The sequence below is a fragment of the Sinohyriopsis cumingii genome, chromosome 4, assembly GCF_028554795.1.
Source record: "Sinohyriopsis cumingii isolate HCF-2022 chromosome 4, ASM2855479v2, whole genome shotgun sequence".
NCBI classification, from domain to species: Eukaryota; Metazoa; Mollusca; class Bivalvia; order Unionida; family Unionidae; genus Sinohyriopsis; species Sinohyriopsis cumingii.
The window spans coordinates 125,006,921-125,030,819 of NC_142964.1; the positions used below are offsets into that span (position 1 = coordinate 125,006,921).

Sequence of the window (23,899 nt, forward strand, 5' to 3'; positions counted from 1 at the left end):
GACCAAATCATCATTGGCTAACTTACAAATTTCACAAGTAATCTTACAAGATTACAAATTTCTCAAAGTAATTTTACTTACCATATATACTTGCGTATAAGCCTGTTCATGTATAAGCTGACCCCCAAATTGAACAACACTAAAAATTGCATGACTCGTGTATAAGCCTGTTCATGTATAAGCTGACCCCCAAATTTAACAACACTAAAAAATGCCATGACTCGCCTATAAGCCTGTTCATGTATAAGCTGACCCCCAAATTGAACAACACTAAAAAAATGCATGACTCGTGTATAAGCCTGTTCATGTATAAGCTGACCCCCAAATTGAACAACACTAAAAAGTGCATGACCTGCGTATAAGCTGACCTACAACTTCGAGACATATCAAAATGCACAAGGTAAGTACTAAATGCATTTATTTAGGCAAAGTTATATTTAAAAAATTACATGTATACTTATCTTGAGGTTGGCATGCATGATTATTAAAAAGAAAAGGTATATACTTGTTTGAAAAGTAATTTAGTTTTCTGTTTTCTTATTGTTTCTTCCTAATTTAAAATTGTGTATAATTTGATCAAACAATGACAAGAATTTAGCATTTACAAGTTTGCTGTAACACTACCTCTCCCTTTTGACTTGATTATTGTTTGTTTATGCATTATTGCATTGGACATTTTATATCAGTGCACCAGTAATTACGTTTTTACTTTGCTTTGAAATTGTAAATACCCAACTCATTAAAAAGTAATCCCAGTATAACAACACAACAAACAACAATACGGTTTGATTCAATGCTTGCAATTAGGCTACTGAATGTATTTACATCATGGTACCACCGCATGTATATTATATGTTTGATTATGCGCTGAATTAAGTACATCCCTTGGAGTCGAATCATGGGCACCATTGCACTAAACTTTAATTACATCTCAGAAATAATGCTTTGAAAATTATGTTAATACCACGAAAGCTGAATTATAGTTTGCTTTCATGTAAGCGACCTTACACCATACCTATCAACTTTCACGTCGGGAGGAGAAAAAAAACTCCTGATTTTTGTGGTCCATCCACTTCTAGTTCCCGATTTCATAATATCTTTTGATTTTTGCAGTTATTATGTTATGTCTTCAATTCCATTTTTTTCTAAGCAAGAAAAGTCCTACATGTTCTGTTGTATCACCTGTGAATTATTGTTGTGACAAAATAATTACTTTACTTGAAAGAATTCACATCTTCACTGAATAGAATGTTAAGTTTAAACATTATTCATGTAAATTTATGATGTTTTTACCTCTATAACAATACAAAAATAAAAATATAAACCAGAACAAAAAATAAACCACAACAATAAAATCATCCATGATTAATTTTAATCCCAAGAATGATCACTACAAACGCTGTAACTCCATATGCTATAGCACCATTCCCATGAAAGAAACATACACGAGTGAACACCTGACATTTTTATACCGCATATACCAATGTTAATTACCATCGTTAAATTATAAGAGGGAATGAAAATACATACCATGCAGCAAATGTGTCCTCAAAAAACTAATTCAGAATACATGTTTTATAGTAAATAATACCAAATGCTTTAAAAGTTGAAAGTAAGCGAAAAAGGTCTGTTATACGATGAGGGGAAAATATTTTACACATGTATAGTACCATGAGGCTGCCTATTTAGGTACCTTTAGTTCACCAAAATTGGGAATCCTTTATTTGCCAATCAATTGCTGGTGCTTGCATAACACACAGTAATGTAGAACAAATTTCTTTGAATTACACCAGTCGTTTTCACAAAATGGTTGCATCAATAAGGATTAACTTTTAATTAGTCACACTAGCTTTTGTGCTTGTTTATTTAAGACAAATCTTTAGCTATTGTGCAGTTTGACCACAGCTGACCAGAATATGAAAATAGGGCATGTCCTGGGAGAAAATAGGGTGCATCACAGGGAGAAATAGCAAGGCTTTCTGCAAATTTCATGCATATTGAACCAGGAAGATGAATCAATATTTAGTGAAAACAGAACTTTAAAAATGCCACGAAAAACCTCCTGATTTTTGGTCACAATCTCTTTTTTTTATTTTATTGTCTCCCTACTTGGTTTTTGAAAAGTTCATAGGTATGCCTTAAGCCCCATTTTACAAAACTACAGTAATCTGGAAAATATTAAAAGGTAATTACACATCAATGTACTGGTATAGTTGCCGGTCAAAATTCCCTCTTAACACAAGCCAGTTTCAGGGTTTTAATAATTAATTTGCTTGTACTTCTGTTGTGAAACTAGAGACAAATTTGCTGACTATCAACATAGGAGATGCCTAAACATCAAGCTTTCTAACTGTGTGGAAAGTTATGTTTGTTCAGCCAAAACACAAAACTAAAATTTGATTGATGTTGATCTTAGTTGATCTATAAGAGAATTTTAGCCTTTATTATTACCACTCTTCGTGAACATTTAAATTATGCTGGTTATGTGCCTTTTACAATTAAACATGCATACCTTTTTAAAAATATTACCTCAATTTGTAGGCTCTCTTACATCGCTTATACGATTGAAAATGAGTAACTCATGGGCACGGACTTCAAATTAAATGAAACAGCTGATGAGGACTAGCTGAAATTTTATCTGGAAGAATGCAATTTGGTCGAAACAGTGAATAAAGCAAAATCTGTATCTATTATGTTTGGGAATAAGGAAGGATTTATGCGATGCTATGCATGCTTTGCAATGTGTCAGTACTGTACATTATTAGTTCAGCCTGGTCTCTGGGTAAACTCATCCAGTACATGAAGTATGAAATCTTTATTTGCCATTTATTAACTTCATGTTGGAGAAATCAGAAAATATGCACATTCAAAATAATAACAGAATCAATCATTGTACTTCATAACAGTTTAATAATTGTCTGGTCACCAAAAGTTACTCTTTTTTACATGCCTATGTCTTAGGACACGAAAAAAATTATTGTTTCATGTCCAAAGATTTACAGACATTACAGTAGCCAACAAAAAGATCTAAAAGTTTAGACATTGGCCCATGGATAAACTGACCCCCCCCCCTTCCAGGCCTTTATTTTTTCCTAAATTATTCTGCTTATATGTGTGTATATACCGTAGTTATAAATTCCATAAGATAGTTTATGTGTTGATCATAATTCTTTTGTGATTTCTGTATTTCAGCCATTTGTATCAAGGGCTGTGCGTTGCTTGGATATCAGCAATTTGAATGACACCTACACCCTGGCCATAACAGCCTATGCATTGTCACTGTACAATCCAAACAGTGACACTACCCTGTCACTCCTGCATAGATTGCTAAAAGAAGTTCATGTGGAAGGTAAATAATGCATCATACCACAGCAAAACTGCTGAATGTCTGAGAGATCTTTGTCAATAAGATTACTAGTAGAGGATTTTCAGCCATTTGGAGTGCAAGGGGATCCTATTTAATTCGACCATTATCAACAAGTGATGCTGAGATAAACTCTCAAATTATTAATACAGATCCTGATATAAAACCTGTTTTCTGTTTTAAATTTACTGTTGGTGTTAAATTATGTTTTTGAGTCATAATAATTCTGATTGAAATACTTTTTAAATGTCTTCACTGTAATGCAATATAGCCACCAGTGACCTCAGTCTGAAAAGGAAATTTCACAGTATTATGAACCAAGAAACAGATAAGAAGAGTACTGTCACTACAGTGTATCATTAATGAAGTTACAATCATTACAGTGTATCATTAATGAAGTTACAATCATTACAGTGTATCATTAATGAAGTTACAATCATTACAGTGTCTCATTAATGAAGTTACAATCATTACAGTGCATCATTAATGAAGTTACAATCATTACAGTGTATCAATAATGAAGTTACAATCATTACAGTGTCTCATTAATGAAGTTACAATCATTACAGTGCATCATTAATGAAGTGACAATCATTACAATATATCATTAATGAAGTTACAATCATTTCAGTGTCTCATTAATGAAGTTACAATCATTACAGTGCATCATTAATGAAGTGACAATCATTACAATATATCATTAATGAAGCTACAATCATTACAATGTCTCATTAATGAAGTGACAATCATTACAATATATCATTAATGAAGTTACAATCATTACAATATATCATTAATGAAGTTACAATCATTACAGTGTATCATTAATTAAATTACTATCATTACAGTGCATCATTAATGAAGTGACAATCATTACAATATATCATTAATGAAGTTACAATCATTTCAGTGTCTCATTAATGAAGTGACAATCATTACAATGCCTCATTAATGAAGCTACAATCATTTCAGTGTCTCATTAAAGAAGTTATCATCATTACAGTACATCATTAATGAAATTACAATCATTACAATGTATCATTAATGTGGTTACAGTTATTACAATGTCTCATTAATGAAGTTGCAATCATTGCAGAATATCATTAATGAAGTTGTAATCATTACAATGTATCATTAATTAAATTACTATCATTACAGTGTATTATTAATGAAGTTACAATCATTACAAGGTATCATTAATGAAGTGACAATCATTTGAATAATCATTAATGAAGTTATTATCATTACAGTGTATCATTAATAAAGTCACAATCATTACAATGTATCATTAATGACATACTCATTACAATGTATCATTAATTAAATTACTATCATTGCAGTGTATCATTAATGAAGTTACAATCATTACAGTGTCTCAATAATGAAGTTACAGTCATTAAAATGTCTCATTAATGAAGTTATAATCATTAGTGTATCATTAATGAACTTACAATCATTACAATGTATCATTAATGACATTATAATCATTACAAGTATCATTAATTAAATTACTATCATTACAGTGTATCATTAATGAAGTTACAATCATTACAAGGTATCATTAATGATGTGACAATCATTTGAATATATCATTAATGAAAAGTTATTATCATTACATTATATCATTAATAAAGTCACAATCATTACAATGTATCATTAATGATGTTATAATCATTACAATGTATCATTAATTAAATTACTATCATTGCAGTGTATCATTAATGAAGTTACAATCATTACAATGTATCATTAATGATGTTATAATCATGACAGTGTATCATTAATGAAATCACTATCATTACAGTGTCTCAATAATGAAGTTACAATCATTAAAATGTCTCATTAATGAAGTTATAATCATTACAATGTATCATTAATGAACTTACGATCATTAAAATGTATCATTAATGACATGATAATCATTACAGTGTATCATTGATGAAATTACTATCATTACAGTGTATCATTTATGAAGTTACAATCATTACAGTGTCTCAATAATGAAGTTACAATCATTAAAATGTCTCATTAATGAAGTTATAATCATTACAGTGTATCATTAATGAAGCTACAATCATTACAATGCATAATTAATGAGGTTACAATAATTACATTGTATCATTAGTGAAGTTACAATCATTGCAATATATCATTAATGAAGTTACCATGATTACAATGTATCATTATTGATGGTAATTCCTTAGTTTTACTGTAAAGAGTTGAATAACTTTTTATATACCTGCTTGACAGCTAAATTCATCTGCAAACTGCACAGACCCAGATCTGCTGTTGCATAATGCACCAGCAGATCTGGGTCTATGCAGTTTGTTACAAGTAATCAGTAGAACAAAAACCACAGACCCTGACCTGCTGATGCATTTTGCGATGGAAGATCAAAGTCTCTCTTGGTTGCAGATGAACTTGACTTATAGGCAGGCATATACAGTACTGTATTTACCAATGTATAAATGCCCCTAATTGTGAACAGTTGGGACACAGATTGTCATGTACTGATAGATGAGGAAGTACATGCAATTTGCTTTATGTTGTAAGTGGAACAATTTGCTGGTGCATCAAGCAGCAGATCATAAATGCAGCTGTTTCCCACTGGATGTAGTCTGTACACACAGTGAAAATACAGTGGGGATTGTTAGCTAGTCAAACAAGGCTCTTTACAAGGTCCCATACTGCTGTAAATGCTACATATAGATCACATCTGTCTCATCTTTATCTGTGTCACATATAATAATTGGCATAATTTTAATGATAATTGTACAGTGCCCTAATTTGACCAAGCCATAGGGTTGTCTAGTGATGAAAATCAGCTTTACTTCCTTACATTGTCAGATGGGCTGATGCATTGGGCAAGGCATGAGGAACCAGATGTTTGGTTTGACCAAGGTACACGGGCTCCAGCTGCAGAGGTTGAGATGACAGCCTATGCACTGATGGCTTTCCTTCACAGTGAGAGCTTGCTTACCACAAAGGAGCTTATGCCGATTGTACAATGGCTAACACAACAGAGAAATGCTTATGGAGGATTCTCTTCCACACAGGTATTCTGTCACTCTTGACTTCTTACCAATCATGGTCATACAAGATGACCAAGAAAAAACAAAAACAGAAGGGGTAGAAAAGAAATCTATACTTTGCAAAATGTAATTTGTTCTCTGAATATTGAACTTTATTTAGATTTAAACAAAATTATGATACACTGTTAAAAAGTTGATACAGAAGTAGATTATGATTGATGATCCATCAGAAGTAGATTATGACTGTGATGATCCATTTATTATAAATCTACAGATATGCACCTTTTCTACAGTTCAGAAATAGATTATGGTAGCCATGTCTTTTTCCATTGATTATGTTCCCTGATCACATTAAATTTAGAAAAATCAAGTCACTACCAATTGAACCCAACTCTCCCAGAAAGATGAGAAATCTAATAAGAAACTCATCTAGATTAATCCCTTTTCCATGGCTAGGTGGCTGCTTGTAGACTGAATGGTTACCAGTTTAGCTTTTGCTGCAGTACAAGAAGCATTGCACCACATTTCCTTCTGGTATCCATCAAGATCATCTCACATTACCTTTTGGTATCCATCCTCACTAGACATTGCCTTTTGGTATCCATCAAGATCACCTCACATTGCCTCTTGGTATCCATTGCACATTGACTTTTGGTCTTCATCAAGATCACCTCACATTGCCTCTTGGTATCCATCATCATTGCACATTGCCTTTTGGTATCGCTCATCATTGCACATTAAATCTTGATATCCATCAAGATGATATCACATTTCCTCTTGATATCCATCAAGACATCTCACATTGCCTCTTGGTATCCATCATCATTGCACATTGCCTTTTGATATCCATCATCTCACATTGCCTCTTGGTATCCATCAAGATCATATCACATTCCCTCTTGATATCCATCAAGACATCTCACATTGTCTCTTGGTATCCATCATCACTGCACATTGCCTTTTGGTATCCATCATCTTACATTGCCTCTTAATATCCATCAAGATCATCTCACATTGCCTCTTGGTATCCATCAAGATCATCTCACGTTGCCTCTTGATATCCATCAGTTTCATCTTCAGTTGTATCTGTTAATCAAAAGTATGGTATAGTATTGATAGATGTATAGTAAATACCCTTGTTTGGTGACAAGGGAGGAACTCATTTGTTGTATACCAAATACCTGTATTTTGGTTCCAAGGGATGCGGTCCATTAGTTGTATACCAAATACCCTTGTTTTGCAGCAAGGGAAGAGTTTTGAGTTAATCAACCTTGTACTTGAGTAGCATGTCAATTTTTATGTTTGAATACAGATGACATCACAGACATGTAAACATGAATCCAGCTAAAATAGGTCTGATCATATAAGAATTCATTATACTGTATATACTCAGTGACAAGTAGAGTCCAACTGCAAAAAACATTGACCCTGATCTGCCTTCACATAATGCTCTGGAAGATTGGGGGTCTATTTTGTTTGTTCTACTTTTTGCTTCTAACAAACTGCAAAGGCCCAGATCTGCTGCCACATTATGTAATGGCAGATTTGAGCTTGTGCAGTTGGCAGTTGGGTTTGACTTATAGGTGAGTATGTATGATATTTACTGTGATCATGCTCTTTTCTTTCCCAGGATTCCATGGTAGCTTTGCAAGCTCTGGCAGAATTTGCAGAACATGTGTATGGTGATAGTCTCAATGTGTCTGTAGAGGTCAAAGATGTTTCTCAAACTTTCAAGGAAACATTCTCCATCACACAGCAAAACAATCTGATCCTACAGAAACAGGGCCTGCCTGACCCCAGATCTGTCCTTGAGGTCAAGGCCATGGGCACTGGCTGTGTTATGTTACAGGTAATCTGTTGGTTGACCTTATTTGTGACAACTACTTAATTTATGAGTGTATGATAATATCTGTGGAATTTATGTGTGTATGATAAAGTCTGTGGAATTTATGTGCGTGTGATAAAATCTATGGAATTTATGAGTGTATGATAAATCTGTGTGGAATTTATGTGTGCATGATAAAATGTGTGTAGAATTTATGTGTGTATGATACAATCTGTGTGGAATTCATGTGTGTATGATAAATCTGGAATTTATGTGTGTATGATAAAATATGTGTGGTATTTATGTGTATGATAAAATCTGTGGGATTTATGTATGATAAAATTTGTGTGGAATTTATGTGTGTGTGATAAAATATGTGTGGAATTTATGTTTGTATAATAAAATATGTGTGGAATTTATGTTTGTATGATAAAATATGTGTGGAATTTATGTGTGTATGATAAAATCTGTATGGAATTTATGTGTGTAGGATAAAATATGTGCAGAATTTATGTATGTATGACACAAATCTGTGTGGAATGTATGTGTGCATGATGCAGATCTGTTTAGAATTTATGTGTATGATGCAAATTTGTGTGGAATTTATGTGTGTATGATAAAATGTCTGGAATTTATGTGTGTATGATACAAATCCATGTGGAAAGTATGTGTGTATGATACAAATCTCAGTAGAATTTTTGTGTGTATGATGGACATCTCAGTGGAATTTTATGTGTGTATGATACAAATCTCAGTGGAATTTATGTGTGAATGATGCAAATCTTTGTAGAATTTATGTGTGTATGATGTAAATCTTGGTGGAATTTATACATGTATGATGCAAATCTCAATGGAATTCATGTGTGTATAGTGTGAATCTCTGGAATTTATGTGTGTAATATACAAATCTTTGTGGAATTTATGTGTGTGATCCAAATCTCAGTTGAATTTATCTGTGTATGATACAAATCTTGGTGGAATTTATGTGTGTATGATACAAATCTCAGTGGAGTTTATGTGTCTAATATACAAATCTTTGTGGAATTTATGTGTGTGTTATGCAAATCTCAGTGGAATTTATGTGTGTGTGATGCAAATCTGTGTGGAATTTATGTGTGTATGATACAAATCTCAGTGGAATTTATGTGTGTATGATGCAAATCTGTGGAATTTATGTGTGTAATATACAAATATTTGTGGAAGTTATGTGTGTATGATGCAAATCTTTGTGGAATTCATGTGTATAAGACAAGTGTAGAATTTATGTGTGTATGATGCAAATCTGTGTGGAATTTTTGTGTGTAATATACAAATCTTTGTGGAATTAATGTGTGTATGATGCAAATCTCAGCAGAATTTATGTGTGTATGATGCAAATCTTTGTGGAATTTATTTGTCCATGATGCAAATCTGTGTGGAATTTATGTGTATCATACAAATTTTGGTGGAATTTATGTGTGTATGATACAAGTCTCAGTGGAATTTATGTGTGTATGATGCAAATCTTTCTTGAATTTGTGTGTGTACAATGCAAATCTGTTAAAATTTTGTGTGTGCAGTGTAGCTCTGTGGAATTTGTGTGTATATTATATTAATCTATTGAGTTTGTATATGATACAGATTTGTGTCAAATTTATTTGTTTATACATGTAGTGAAAATTTGAGTGAAATTTGTGTACATGATTCAGATCTGTGAGGAATTTGCATGTGTATGATGTAAATATGTTATAATACAAAAAGGAACATTACTGAATTTATTACATGAATATTAATGACATCAAAAAATTCATCTGCCATGAAGACAACCATAGCTGATTTTAAATGCTTTCTTTTCTTGCTATTGTGTTGCAAATGCTTTGCATATAAAGATAAAACACTAGAAAAATTTACTAAATAAACATTTAGCTTGAATTTTATTGGATGAATTGGTTAAAAAACATTTATTGTGATCATTTCATCATAAAGCAACATTTTTTAGTAATAAAAACTTAAGAAACATGCATTGCACTCTCAGTTCTACCCGCACTTTTAATTCTTGCCTATATATATATATATGTCAAGCAGAAATGTCTGTGAAATAATTTTTTCATAATTTTAATCAGGAGTTAATTTTAATATTTTCTTCAAAGAAGAAATAAACTTAAAATTATTTGATCATACAATTATTTTTTCTTATCAATTATTCAGTAAAATTATACTCTACTAATATACTGAGAGTGTAACAAAAATGTAACAACATGAAAATATTGTTATCTACATTTGTTATTAACAGCCATAAATATAGAAATAACTTTTTTCCAGTCCATCATCCGGTATAACACACTAAGTAAAAAGCTACCAGATACAGCCTTTACACTGGAGATCACGACCCCAGTAACAGAGACGGTAATCATGAACTGCAGAAGTCGCATTCTAAAAATTTGTACCAGGTGAGTTCCCTAGATCATCACAGGAAATGTCAAATGTTTGTCATTGCTAAATAAGGGTATATGAGAGTGTATGATCAAAGATAAAATAAGATTTCTTTGTTTCAAACTCCTCCATGGACTACACATTTTAGTTACAATCTAAGTGTAATTTAGACATAAAATATCATATGTGTCTTGTGTACCAGTATAGAGATTTATACTGAATACTAATGTCATTGTTAAAAAATATTTTGTAAGAGAGTACTTTGTTCAATCTGTCATTAATCCAAGAATTTAAACAGCATCATAGTTCCACAAAGATTTGAAGATACAATTCTTACTATTGGATATACTTGTAATTATTGAAACACATTACTTTCTCATGAATTATTCAAATCAAATTCATTATAACATACAAACATGATAATAACAATGTACCATCTTTGATGGCTTCATTGTAAAGTAAGACTATTGTTATAAAAATAACTTATTTAATTTTGATATGTTCACTTCATTTTATGCGTAAAGGTACTCAATATATTGTGCAGCAGTAAGATTTGAATAAAATTATCTAATTGTAATGTTCAAAGAACAGTTTCTAAATTTACATTAAAGTATGTTTGTTCCAGCACACAAAAATCTGTAATGTCTCATGCTCTCTTTATCATCGGACAGACTGGATTTTAAAATAAAACCCAAATACATGTAACTGCTGATACATTCAGGAGCATGGCCATTAAGAGGTACAACCAGAGGAGATGGTAATTTTTTAACTGAAATACCATGCATACTGATTTTTGTGTATTATATATGATATAATCCTCAAATGTATAATCTTCACATATCTTTAATAATTTCTTTATACCTGTGATAGAAAGACTTATCATTACACAACTTATAATTAATATATTCTTGATATATCTATATTTAATAACAAAGGCAAAAGAAGACTTAGTCCAGTTGTTATGTGGAAGAAATTGTATGCTGTACTTTCCCAAGTCATAAACTTACAATTGTTTGCCATACTAGTTATCTAGGTCATTAACTAGATCAGTGTCTATTTGTAACATTTTAAAAGTGTTTGATGATTGACCCTATCAGGTGTTTGATGATTGACTCTATCAGGTGTTTGATGATTGACCCTATCAGGTGTTTTGATGATTGACCCTATCAGGTGTTTTGATGATTGACCTTATCAGGTGTTTGATGATTGACCCTATCAGGTGTTTGATGATTGACCCTATCAGGTGTTTGATGATTGACCCTATCAGGTGTTTGATGATTGACCCTATCAGGTGTTTGATGATTGACCCTATCAGGTGTTTGATGATTGACCTTATCAGGTGTTTGATGATTGACCCTATCAAGTGTTTGATGATTGACCCTATCAAGTAATACTTAACAGTTTCTTTAAAGACATAAGTATTAAAACACAAACTGATTAGGACTGTTCCAGTAAAATATACTTCAGACCCAGGGAAGACACATTTAATGTGGGGTAGTTCCCTATTGTTGCAGTTTATAAGTTTGTATTATTTTCATAAAAATGCTGAGTAATCAGAGTACCCTGGCATACATCTTTAAGAAAACTGCCCCCTGGGTACCATATATGTGTAAATGGAAGTTCATGGACAGCCTAAAGGAGACATTACTGGCATAGATAATGAAGTCTATGGACAGCCTAATGGAGATATAACTGGCCAAGATAATGGAACAGCCCTTATCAGGATTGGGACTTCACATCGATCTCATACAAAACATCAAAATATTTTCAAAATAACTTGTGAGAGCTATAAGTCTCTGGTTATATTTGTCTGTCAGACACTAACATACATATTAAACACTGTCTCAATGAGGCTGTCCATGGACTTCATTATCTGTGCCAGTTATGTCTCCTTTAGGCTGTCAATGGACTTCATTATCTATGCCAGTTATGTCTCCATGAGGCTGTCCATGGGCTTCATTATCTATGTCAGTTATGTCTCCTTTAGGCTGTCCTTTGACTTCATCATCTGTATCAATTATGTAACTATTTGGCTGTCCATGGACTTCATTACCTATGCCAGTTATGTCTTCTTTTGGCTGTTCATGGACTTCACTATCTATGCCAGTTATATCTCCATTAGGCTGTCCATGGAATTCATTATCTATGCCAGTTATGTCTCATTTAGGCTGTCTGTGGACTTCATTATCTTTGCCAGTTATATCTCCATTAGGCTGTCCATGGACTTCATCACCTATATCAATTATGTTTTCATTTGGCTGTCCATGGACTTCATTATCTATGCCAATTCAAATAAAAATTCATTGACATTCTTGTTTTGGTAAAATTTTATTCTTAGGTCTAAAGTAACTATGTTAAACATGAAGAAAAACTTTTCTGATAAAAATTAAACTGTAAAATTTGAGTGCATTGTTAGAAACACATTAGATCTGCCAAATTTAAAGTTCAAACACATTTTGTTGCCATGGTGAACCACCTTTTTATTTTGTTTCTTGCAGTTACACTGGTCCTGGTGGGTCATCCAATATGGCACTGATAGAGGTTAAGATGCTGAGTGGCTGGATTCCAGATGTAAATTCCGTACAGAAGGTATCTTAGTTTTGTCTGCTCTGCTACTAGGTTGCAACTCACGCTTTTAGACTTAGACAAGACACTAATCTGTGATGCTAGTAAAACTGTCAAAATTTAGGAAAAATCAACAGGGTGATCCTAATGATCAGTTACCTGGGTACTTGAACTGCTTTGCTGTAATTTCATACATGCCAGTCCCTGAGAGGTATAGGCATAATTACTGTATTACTAATGTAAGTGGCAAAAGAAAAATATTCTGACTATAGAAAGAGTAATCTATATATTATATTCCATAATTACAGAAAACCATATGAAAAATGTACATTTATTTTTGTTACTTACCTGGATCTGCAGTTACAATTCTTGTCACAGATTGGCTAAATTCATGTGAATTAGTACGAGAATACAGAATCAATACAAAATGATAAATTATTTATACATATCTTTTACTTTAACTTGTCTTTAAGTTTAACTTTCACTGACAAGTCTTAAAGTCTAGTCCACAAATTTTGAATGCTGTATTACATCACTGTCAAATTACTCTTTTCAAATCTGTAAAATGCCATTGATTTGTCTTTTTCCTGATGCAACATGTTCTTCAGTTTCACAAAATCTCTCTCTTCTAACATTTTTCAGTCATATAACACCCTCAAGTGATATTGATAAAGCCTGTTTCACTTAATATTTGGTGCCATGTTTTTTTCAATACAGACTGGCCTACTACTTAAGTGTGTATCAAAATATAATGAATCTGTGACACATAGTTTCAAGTTCAAGAAACCCTTCAGTATTCTTGTAAATGTGTCATGTTCAGTTACTCTAAATAGAAAATAAGGAAACTGTTTGATGTACATAGCCATATGGTCACACATCAAAAATATAAGGATAGTAGAGTTAGTAGATGGAGGTCTCTGATGGGTATATGTACCAATAGTCACACAAAAAAAAACTTGAACTATACTTGTTATTCTGTCTTGTTCACTCTTGATATCACCAGATATAATCTTTGATCTAAACTTGTAAACATGTTGTTTGCTTTTTAATTTTGCATTAACAAAATGGTTACCATGTAACTACTTTATTTACAAAGGTAATTTTGTATGGGTGGGTACCCATTGACAGCTTTAGCTACTAGGTTTCAACTCACACTTTCAGACTGAGACAAGACACTAATGTTTGTTACTAGATTTCAACTCACACTTTCAGACAGACAAGACACTAATGGTTGTTACTAGATTTCATCTACCACTTTCAGACTGAGACAAGACACTAATGTTTGTTACTAGATTTCATCTACCACTTTCAGACTGAGACAAGACACTAATGTTTGTTACTAGATTTCATCTACCACTTTCAGACTGAGACAAGACACTAATGTTTGTTACTAGATTTCATCTACCACTTTCAGACTGAGACAAGACACTAATGGTTGTTACTAGATTTCATCTACCACTTTCAGACTGAGACAAGACACTAATGTTTGTTACTAGATTTCAACTCACACTTTCAGACAGACAAGACACTAATGGTTGTTACTAGATTTCATCTACCACTTTCAGACTGAGACAAGACACTAATGTTTGTTACTAGATTTCATCTACCACTTTCAGACTGAGACAAGACACTAATGTTTGTTACTAGATTTCATCTACCACTTTCAGACTGAGACAAGACACTAATGTTTGTTACTAGATTTCATCTACCACTTTCAGATTGAGACAAGACACTAATGTTTGTTACTAGATTTCAACTCACACTTTCAGACAGACAAGACACTAATGGTTGTTACTAGATTTCAGCTCACACTTTCAGACAGACAAGACACTAATGGTTGTTACTAGGTTTCATCTCACACTTTTAGACTGAGACAAGACACTAATGTTCGTTACTAGGTTTCAGCTCACACTGTTAGGCTGAGACAAGACTAATGTTCGTTACTAGGTTTCAACTCACACTTTCAGACTGAAACAAGACACTAATGTTCGTTACTAGGTTTCAACTCACACGTTCAGACTGAGACAAGACACTAATGTTCGTTACTAGGTTTCAACTCATACTTTCAGACTGAGACAAGACACTAATGTTAAAAACAGACATGCAGACTGCTCATCTCCAGGAGCTGGTGGAACATGTCATCTATTCATCAGCCAAAGATTTTACTAGGTTTTGTAAATCACATTTTCCAGTCACAAAGAGTAAAATATCTTAAAAAGAGACTCTCACTTAGTGTAGCTATCACAGTTACAGTTAAACAAAGCTGCTACTGTTTTCATCTTTTATAACTTTAACATTGGAAAATATTTTTTTAATCAACTTTTCAGTTGCTGAAGAATGAGGAAATAGGTTTAAAGAAGTATGAGCTAGATGAAAGACAACCTGACATTGTCAATTTCTACTTTGACAAGGTATAGTGATAGTCCATTTTAAATTTCTACTTTGACAAGGTATAGTGATTGTCCATTGTCTATTTCTACTTTGACAAGGTATAATGATTGTCCATTGTAAAGTTCTACTTTGACATGTTATAGTGATTGTCCATTGTAAATTTCTACTTTGACAATGGATAGTGATTGTCCATTGTAAATTTCTACTTTGACAATGGATAGTGATTGTCCATTGTAAATTTCTCCTTTGACAAGGTATAAAGATTGTCCATTGTTAGTTTCTACTTTGACAAGGTATAATGATTGTCCATTGTCAATTTCTACTTTGACAAGGTATAATGATTGTTCATTGTCAATTTCTACTTTGACAAGGTATAGTGATTGTTCATTGTCAATTTCTACTTTGACAAGGTATAGTGATTTTTGTAAATTTCTACTGTGACAAGGTGCAGTGATTATCCATTATCAATTTCTACTTTGACAAGGTATAGTGATTGTCCATTATCAATTTCTACTTTGACAAGGTATAGTGATTGTCCATTGTCAATTTCTGCTTTGACAAGGTATACTGATAATCCATTATCAATTTCTACTTGACAAGGTATAGTTATTGTCCATTGTCAATTCTACTTTGACAAGGTCTATTGATAATCCATTATCAGTTTCTACTTTGACAAGGTATAGTGATTGTCCATTGTAAATTTCTATTTTGACAAGGTATAATGATTGTCCATTGTCAATTTCTACTTTGACAAGGTATATTGATAATCCATTATCAATTTCTACTTTGACAAAGGATAGTGATTATGTATTGTAAATTTCTACTTTGATAAGGGATATTGATTGTCCATTGTAAATTTCTACTTTGACAAGGTATAATGATTGTCCATTGTCAGTTTCTACTTTGACAAGGTATATTGATAATCCATTATCAATTTCTACTTTGATAAGGGATAGTGACTGTCCATTGTAAATTTCTACTTTGACAAGGGATAGTGATTGTCCATTGTAAATTTCTACTTTGACAAGGCATAATGATTGTTCATTGTCAATTTCTACTTTGACAAGGCATAATGATTGTCCTTTGTCAATTTCTACTTTGACAAGGTATAATGATTGTCATAATTTAATGCAGCATATCATTTTTATATGCCCACCATAGGGTTGGCGCAAGCTACATGCGAGTGGTGTGCTTGCATAGTGAGCCATTTTCAGATAGGCACCAAATTGGAGGAGAAAAGTGGTGCAAACAGTCAGACAAGGGAACTAAAATTAAACAAAACCATTTCTTTATTTTTTATGAAAATCTTTTTATTTGGTCATAACTTAGATCGCTTTTTTATGAGCTTTCTTTATTAGCAAATATTGTAATAATCTATCAAATGGTGTAAAATGTTAGAATTTGAGGTATGTGAAAGCCAAGAGAGCACTAATTGTATGTTACCAGGGCATATTTTCCCCATTAATGCCGCATGCTTTGCTTTGTACATAAAGTTGTAGATGATCTTTAATTTAATAATTTACCAGTCTTTCAACAACTTGAAAATAAAATTCCACAGTTCATCAGTGCATTCATAGAGGATCTCAAATGGTTAATGATTTAATACTGAATTATGAAACGAGTTGAATAATGTCCAGCTTTTGCAAACCTTGGCAAGGAAAAGCTAGACATTATTCAAGTTTCATAAATATAATATTAAATCATTACCCATTTGAGATTCTGTTTATCACATAGCTTTTTCTTGTCCTTTGTTGTGCTTAAAAAATAGTCCCAAAACAGTAATTTTTTTGAGCAGTTTTATAACTAGTCAAATTTAAATAAGTTTTTCTTTTACAAATTATAATTAAAAAAGTATTTGTCCTTCAGAATGAATGGAACAGTTGACTCAGAGAACATTGTTTCTCAACACAGAATGTGTATGGAAGTTTTGTGTGATTCATTGAGGTTAGACGACCATTGCAACAATGTTGATACCTAAGGTATGTCACTTTCAGTACTGGAAGTTGTTGGCTATTCATGTGAAAGGATTATTACTGGATGAAGAAATTCCATATTTACCTTGATGTATTTGTGACTGGATATTTGCATTAGTTGATTTGGAACAGGAGACAGTGGGAATTGCATCACATAGGAGACATTAGATTGTTTGAACTACTACATAAAAATACTGTGGTTTGATAGGCCTAACGTTCTGTCAGTTGAGAGACTGGTTTATGTCTACATTCTTTTATGAACAGTTAATTTGCTTCTAGAAATTAACATTTAAACCACTCTTTTATAGAATATAAATTCCTTGATACAAGATTACTGCTCACCCCTCCTCATGCATGCTATCTATGGACCAAAACCCTTAATTTTATTTGTTGTTGTTGTTTGGGGTTTAATGCCATTTTTTCATGATAATACATGGCATAATGAGCCCCAGTAGGGTAAATTCACCCTTTTCAGAAAGATGTGACCTTTTTGCTCAGTTCCCTTTGGTCAGTTGATTTGAAAAATGGCTGCCAAAATATTAAAAGAAAAAGTTCCATAAGGTGAGGTAAAAGAAAATTTTCCCACAATTGCAGCCAACCATTAAAGAGAATACTGTGCAAGAATTTAATGGGCTTATATGGACCAATCAGAATCACAGAAAGTGATATGTTAATATGTGGCAATATAAAAATATTAAACTGGACATGCTATATGTAAAGTGTACAGACTATGTGACAAGTTTTCTCAGGCAAGTTTAAGGTTTATTTTATTACAAGTCCAACTTGACTTAGAAACAAGACTTAGAAACTTACATCACTTGACTTAGAAACAAGAGGGGCCCAATCTGAAATTAGAGAGGCCTTAAATATTTGGCTAGCAGATATTCTGAGCACTGTATTTTTAAAGGTCTTCAGTCTTCATGACAAATATTTTTTGTAATGAGAATGAAACATAAAGGTCACCATTATTATGCAGACATTAAAATTAAACATGAACCATGATAAATGTGACTTTATGTCTTCACTTATTTTGAGTGTTTGTAAGCAGTACTTTCCTTATCCATATTTATCCTCATTCCAGTTTGATCGTAACATCCTGTGTTTTGCATTTAACATTTTGCTGGAAGTGGAGGTGAAAAACCAGCAAGCAGCTATGGCCAGAGTTTTTGATTACTATGAGACAGGTTGGTATAGGTCACAAAAAATAACCTTAGTTAGTCCTTCTGTGTATATAATAATGATACATTTTCATTGAATTAGCCATTCTGTGGGCTGGTTTATTGACTTACACAGAATTGTGACCATTTGATTGTAAGCTGAGGACTGGTATGATGACTAGTGCAGAATGATGACCATTTGACTGCATGTTGAGGATTGGCATAATGACTAGCACAGAATGATGACCAGACTGTATGTTGAGAACTGGTATAATGACTAGGACAGAATGATGACCATTTGACTGGATGTCGAGGACTGGTATGATGACTGTCACAGAATGATGACCATTTGACTGTATGTCAAGAACTGGTATAATGACTAGCACAGAATGATGACCATTTGACTGGATGTCGAGAACTGGTATGATGACTGTCACGGAATAATGACCATTTTACTCTATGATGAGGACTGGTGTAATGATTATTACAGAATGATGACCATTTGATTGTAAGTTGAGGACTAGCACAGAATGATGACCATTTGACTGCATGTTGAGGACTGGTATAATGACAAGCTCAGAATGATGACCATTTGACTGGATATTGAGGACTGGTATAATGACTAGTACAGAATGACGAACATTTGACTGTATGTCGAGGACTGGTATAATGACTAGTACAGAATGGTGACGTTTTTACTGCTTGTTGAGGACTGGTATAATGACAAGCACAGAATGATGACCATTTGACTGGATGTTGAGGACTGGTATAATGACTAGCACAGAATGGTGACGTTTTTACTGCTTGTTGAGGACTGGTATAATGACAAGCACAGAATGATGACCATTTGACTGGATGTTGAGGACTGGTATAATGACTAGCACAGAATGGTGACGTTTTTACTGCTTGTTGAGGACTGGTATAATGACAAGTACAGAATGATGACCATTTGACTGGATGTTGAGGACTGGTATAATGACAAGCTCAGAATGATGACCATTTGACTGGATGTTGAGGACTGGTATAATGACTAGTACAGAATGACGAACATTTGACTGTATGTCGAGGACTGGTATAATGACTAGTACAGAATGGTGACGTTTTTACTGCTTGTTGAGGACTGGTATAATGACAAGCACAGAATGATGACCATTTGACTGGATGTTGAGGACTGGTATAATGACTAGTACAGAATGGTGACGTTTTTACTGCTTGTTGAGGACTGGTATAATGACAAGTACAGAATGATGACCATTTGACTGGATGTTGAGGACTGGTATAATGACAAGCTCAGAATGATGACCATTTGACTGGATGTTGAGGGCTGGTATAATGACTAGTACAGAATGACGAACATTTGACTGGATGTCGAGGACTGGTATAATGACTAGTACAGAATGGTGACCATTTGACTGGATGTTGAGGACTGGTATAATGACAAGCTCAGAATGATGACCATTTGACTGGATGTTGAGGACTGGTATAATGACTAGTACAGAATGACGAACATTTGACTGGATGTCGAGGACTGGTATAATGACTAGTACAGAATGGTGACCATTTGACTGGATGTTGAGGACTGGTATAATGACAAGCTCAGAATGATGACCATTTGACTGGATGTTGAGGGCTGGTATAATGACTAGTACAGAATGACGAACATTTGACTGGATGTCGAGGACTGGTATAATGACTAGTACAGAATGGTGACGTTTTTACTGCTTGTTGAGGACTGGTATAATGACAAGCACAGAATGATGACCATTTGACTGGATGTTGAGGACTGGTATAATGACAAGCACAGAATGATGACCATTTGACTGTATGTCAAGGACTGGTATAATGACTAGTACAGAATGATGACCATTTGACTGGATGCTGAGGACTGGTATAATGACAAGCACAGAATGATGACCATTTGACTGGATGTTGAGGACTGGTATAATGACAAGCACAGAATGATGACCATTTGACTGGATGTCGAGGACTGGTATAATGACTAGTACAGAATGGTGACGTTTTTACTGCTTGTTGAGGACTGGTATAATTACAAGCACAGAATGGCAACCATTCAACATATCTTAAGGCTAATGTAATAATAACACAGCTCTTATTAGGGTAGCTATATATAGACTAACTGCATGTACACTCAAACTTTATTTTAAACAACACTGCTATGTGTGGCCACCTGCCTTGAGAAACCACTACCTTACTAATTTGTTACATAGTTTAATGACTTTTTTGAAGAGATGATCTGACTTAAAAATTGTTGTATAAAATAATTTGGGTTTAAAACAGAACTCTCTGGTTCAATTGTTATTCAAGCTCATAAGAGAAACAATCTTTTTATTCCTCCATAACTCCATGCATCATATTCCAATAGTCTACAGAATCTGATTTTAGTTAATGATCATTGTCTGGAGGTTTATGATCTCCCCCACTCCTTATGGAGTTTGGTTATTGTTTTTTTTTAGATGAATGACCACGGTGTTATTTCCCAGACTGAGCAAGCAATAAAATAAAAATATGAAATTAATGGATGGGATAACAGAGATATAGAATAGAAGAACACAAGCCTCATATGTAAAATAAAGCAATATAATCAATTACATAAAGAAAATGAAATGGAATATGACATTTGAATGATTCACTTTCTCTTAGAAATAGAGTTTCAAAATTTATGTGAAATTCAAGTAGCCGTTCTGTTAAAACATAAAACAAAGTTCATTATATAATTGAATGATTGATCGAACTCAATTTGCCAGCATGTCAGCATCACCTGGTGCCTCTGGTCTATTCCAAATCACTATTGGTGATAGTTTGTCATTTCCATATTACTTTTCCTTCTCTCTCTCTCTCCTCTAGCCTCTTCGGGTCATCAACTTCTTGGTTGCAGACTGCGCTCTCTTTCCACTGTGCAGTCAGTTATAGAGCTGTGTTTTTGTTTCTTCAAATAAAAAATATAATGCCCAACCTAAATACGTGTAAATTTTTTTCTTCTTCTGGGACCAACCAATATTCAAACTCTTTTTGTGTCAAATATTGTCTATCAAAATTCAACAGAACTAGCAATGGTCAGCTCACAACCTAAAACACACACTCACCACCCTATAAATTAATGTCATTTGTTGCTGCACTTGCATTCATACTGATACCATGACATAATTAGCCCTCTTTGATAAACCATCAAACCCAACTGTTGCTGTAAATTACCAGCTGAAATGTCAGTTGGAACATGCTTCTTGATTCTCAGTTGAAGAGAATTCATGACTTAGTTACACATGAATTAATGGACTTATTCATTCTCCTAACTATCTTACTTTGCTTATAGCAATTCATTTGAGACAAAATGCATGTAAGGAATTAACTTCTGAACTCAATTAGAATTGAAGTTTGAACGTAAAAATGAATAAATTCAATGAATAATTACAAACTTAAATCAATGAGAATATATTGTATACAATTGAGACCAACCTTTTGCTTTATTCGAGACTTGCACCTTCCTTTGAAGTTGAATCTTTCCTTGTGTCACACGTATGGCGACAGGCACTCTTAGACAATTTAATGGGAAAAGTACTTTTTACTAATTCTTGAAGCTAAATTTTGGTTTGCCTTGGAAACTTAGACTGATCAATTTCATGAGGGGAATTTCTTAAAAGCCTGAATTCTGTCTGGGAGCACAAACACCCTCGTTTTCAGCTTAGCCTCTTTAACCACCAAAAAGGTTATCAGTCCCATCAAAGTTAGAATAATCATTTCTAGACTGCCCTTATTAATAACTATTCTTGAAAAAAATAATTTTATGACACCTTTTTCAAATGGCTCATGACTTCCTAAAATTTTCCCTGGTTTGTCTCAACTCTTGTCATTTACTGCTATTGACCTTTTGTTAACATTGCTCCCTATCTGTTTATAACTGTTAAGTGAGTCCTAATTGAAGTTCAGTTTGTGCCCCAGATTCCATCCCTTGCAGTCAACAATTCATGATGAGTCTAGCCCATATGTCAAACTTAATGATTAAGTGTCGTGCTGACCCCAATAGAATGTACTGCGAAATTATTGTACAAAACTGTGCACCATTACAATCATTTATTCAATGTACATATATGCCAGGTAAGTAGATTTTGATCCACACACATTATTTATCAGTTGGTAAGTCTTAACAATTTTGCAGGCTGTGTCTGTGTATATTTATATAACTACAATACCTATATACCTGATAAATCATATCTGTGCATGTATGTATATATATCTACAACACCTAGATACCTGATAAATCATATCTGTGTATGTATGTATATATCTACAACACCTATATGTGTCTGTGTATATTATATATATACAACTCCTATATACCTGATAAATCAACACCTATATACTTGATAGCATCTTCCAGCCTACAATAATACTTGATCTTTCAGACCTGAGAATGACGTCCTTCTATGAATTATCAGCCTGTACTAAAGATCACATGACCGATGAAAATGTGATGATATACAAGGTCATCCAAGAGGGTAAAGATGCAGAGGAGACTCCCATTTTAGAGAAAGTCTCCGATCCTGATGTCTTCATAGATAACTCACCCTTCAGTAGAGAAGATCTTATCAACACTGATGATGGAGGTAATGTTAATCATTGTTAATCATGGCCTTACAGTTTACATGAAAAAAACAATTTAAAATGTATTTTCATGGTAAAAGCAAGTATGTAAGGTAGTACACATTTTTTGTCAGTCATCAATTTGAAACATTATTACATCTCTGATATTGTGTATTTACCAGTACTAAATTTATAAAAATGAAGTGACACCAAAGTTATTTCATTAAATATGTTTTTGGGAATGAAAAGCGTATATTTCAATGAAATCCTTTCTCTTATAGTTCCAATAACACTAGATTACAATTTTAGTTGACGAATGCCAAAGTTATAAAAGCTTGGCATTTCAGTGATGAAATTAGGCTCATACATATTTCAAACCTTTTCTTACCTGTCAGATTTTTGTCATAGGACATGTTATAACTTCTGGAACATTAGGGGCACCCAAGGGGTCTCAGATGTTTGCCTTTTCAGATCACTGACACATTCTTCCTCTTGGTGAGTTAAAATCTCAGCTTGACCAATGTGGGTATGTAAAAAAACTTGCCAGTAGCTTTCTTGTGGGACATTAGTAGTTCTTTCCA

At 33.3% G+C, this 23,899-nt stretch overlaps 1 protein-coding gene across 2 annotated transcripts in view; it reads left to right on the forward strand.

Annotated features, from left to right (window-relative positions):
- LOC149802041 (pregnancy zone protein-like) overlaps positions 1–23,899 on the forward strand; it is a 173,614-nt gene that overhangs the window by 138,788 nt on the left and 10,927 nt on the right. For both annotated transcript variants that reach the window (XM_089956448.1, XM_089956445.1), the window contains exons 28-35: positions 3,193–3,349; positions 6,212–6,420; positions 8,027–8,245; positions 10,523–10,650; positions 13,132–13,222; positions 15,526–15,609; positions 18,644–18,746; positions 23,141–23,341. In XM_089956448.1, the coding sequence (XP_089812574.1) occupies positions 3,193–3,349; positions 6,212–6,420; positions 8,027–8,245; positions 10,523–10,650; positions 13,132–13,222; positions 15,526–15,609; positions 18,644–18,746; positions 23,141–23,341 (1,192 nt within the window). The remainder of the gene's footprint in view (positions 1–3,192; positions 3,350–6,211; positions 6,421–8,026; positions 8,246–10,522; positions 10,651–13,131; positions 13,223–15,525; positions 15,610–18,643; positions 18,747–23,140; positions 23,342–23,899) is intronic.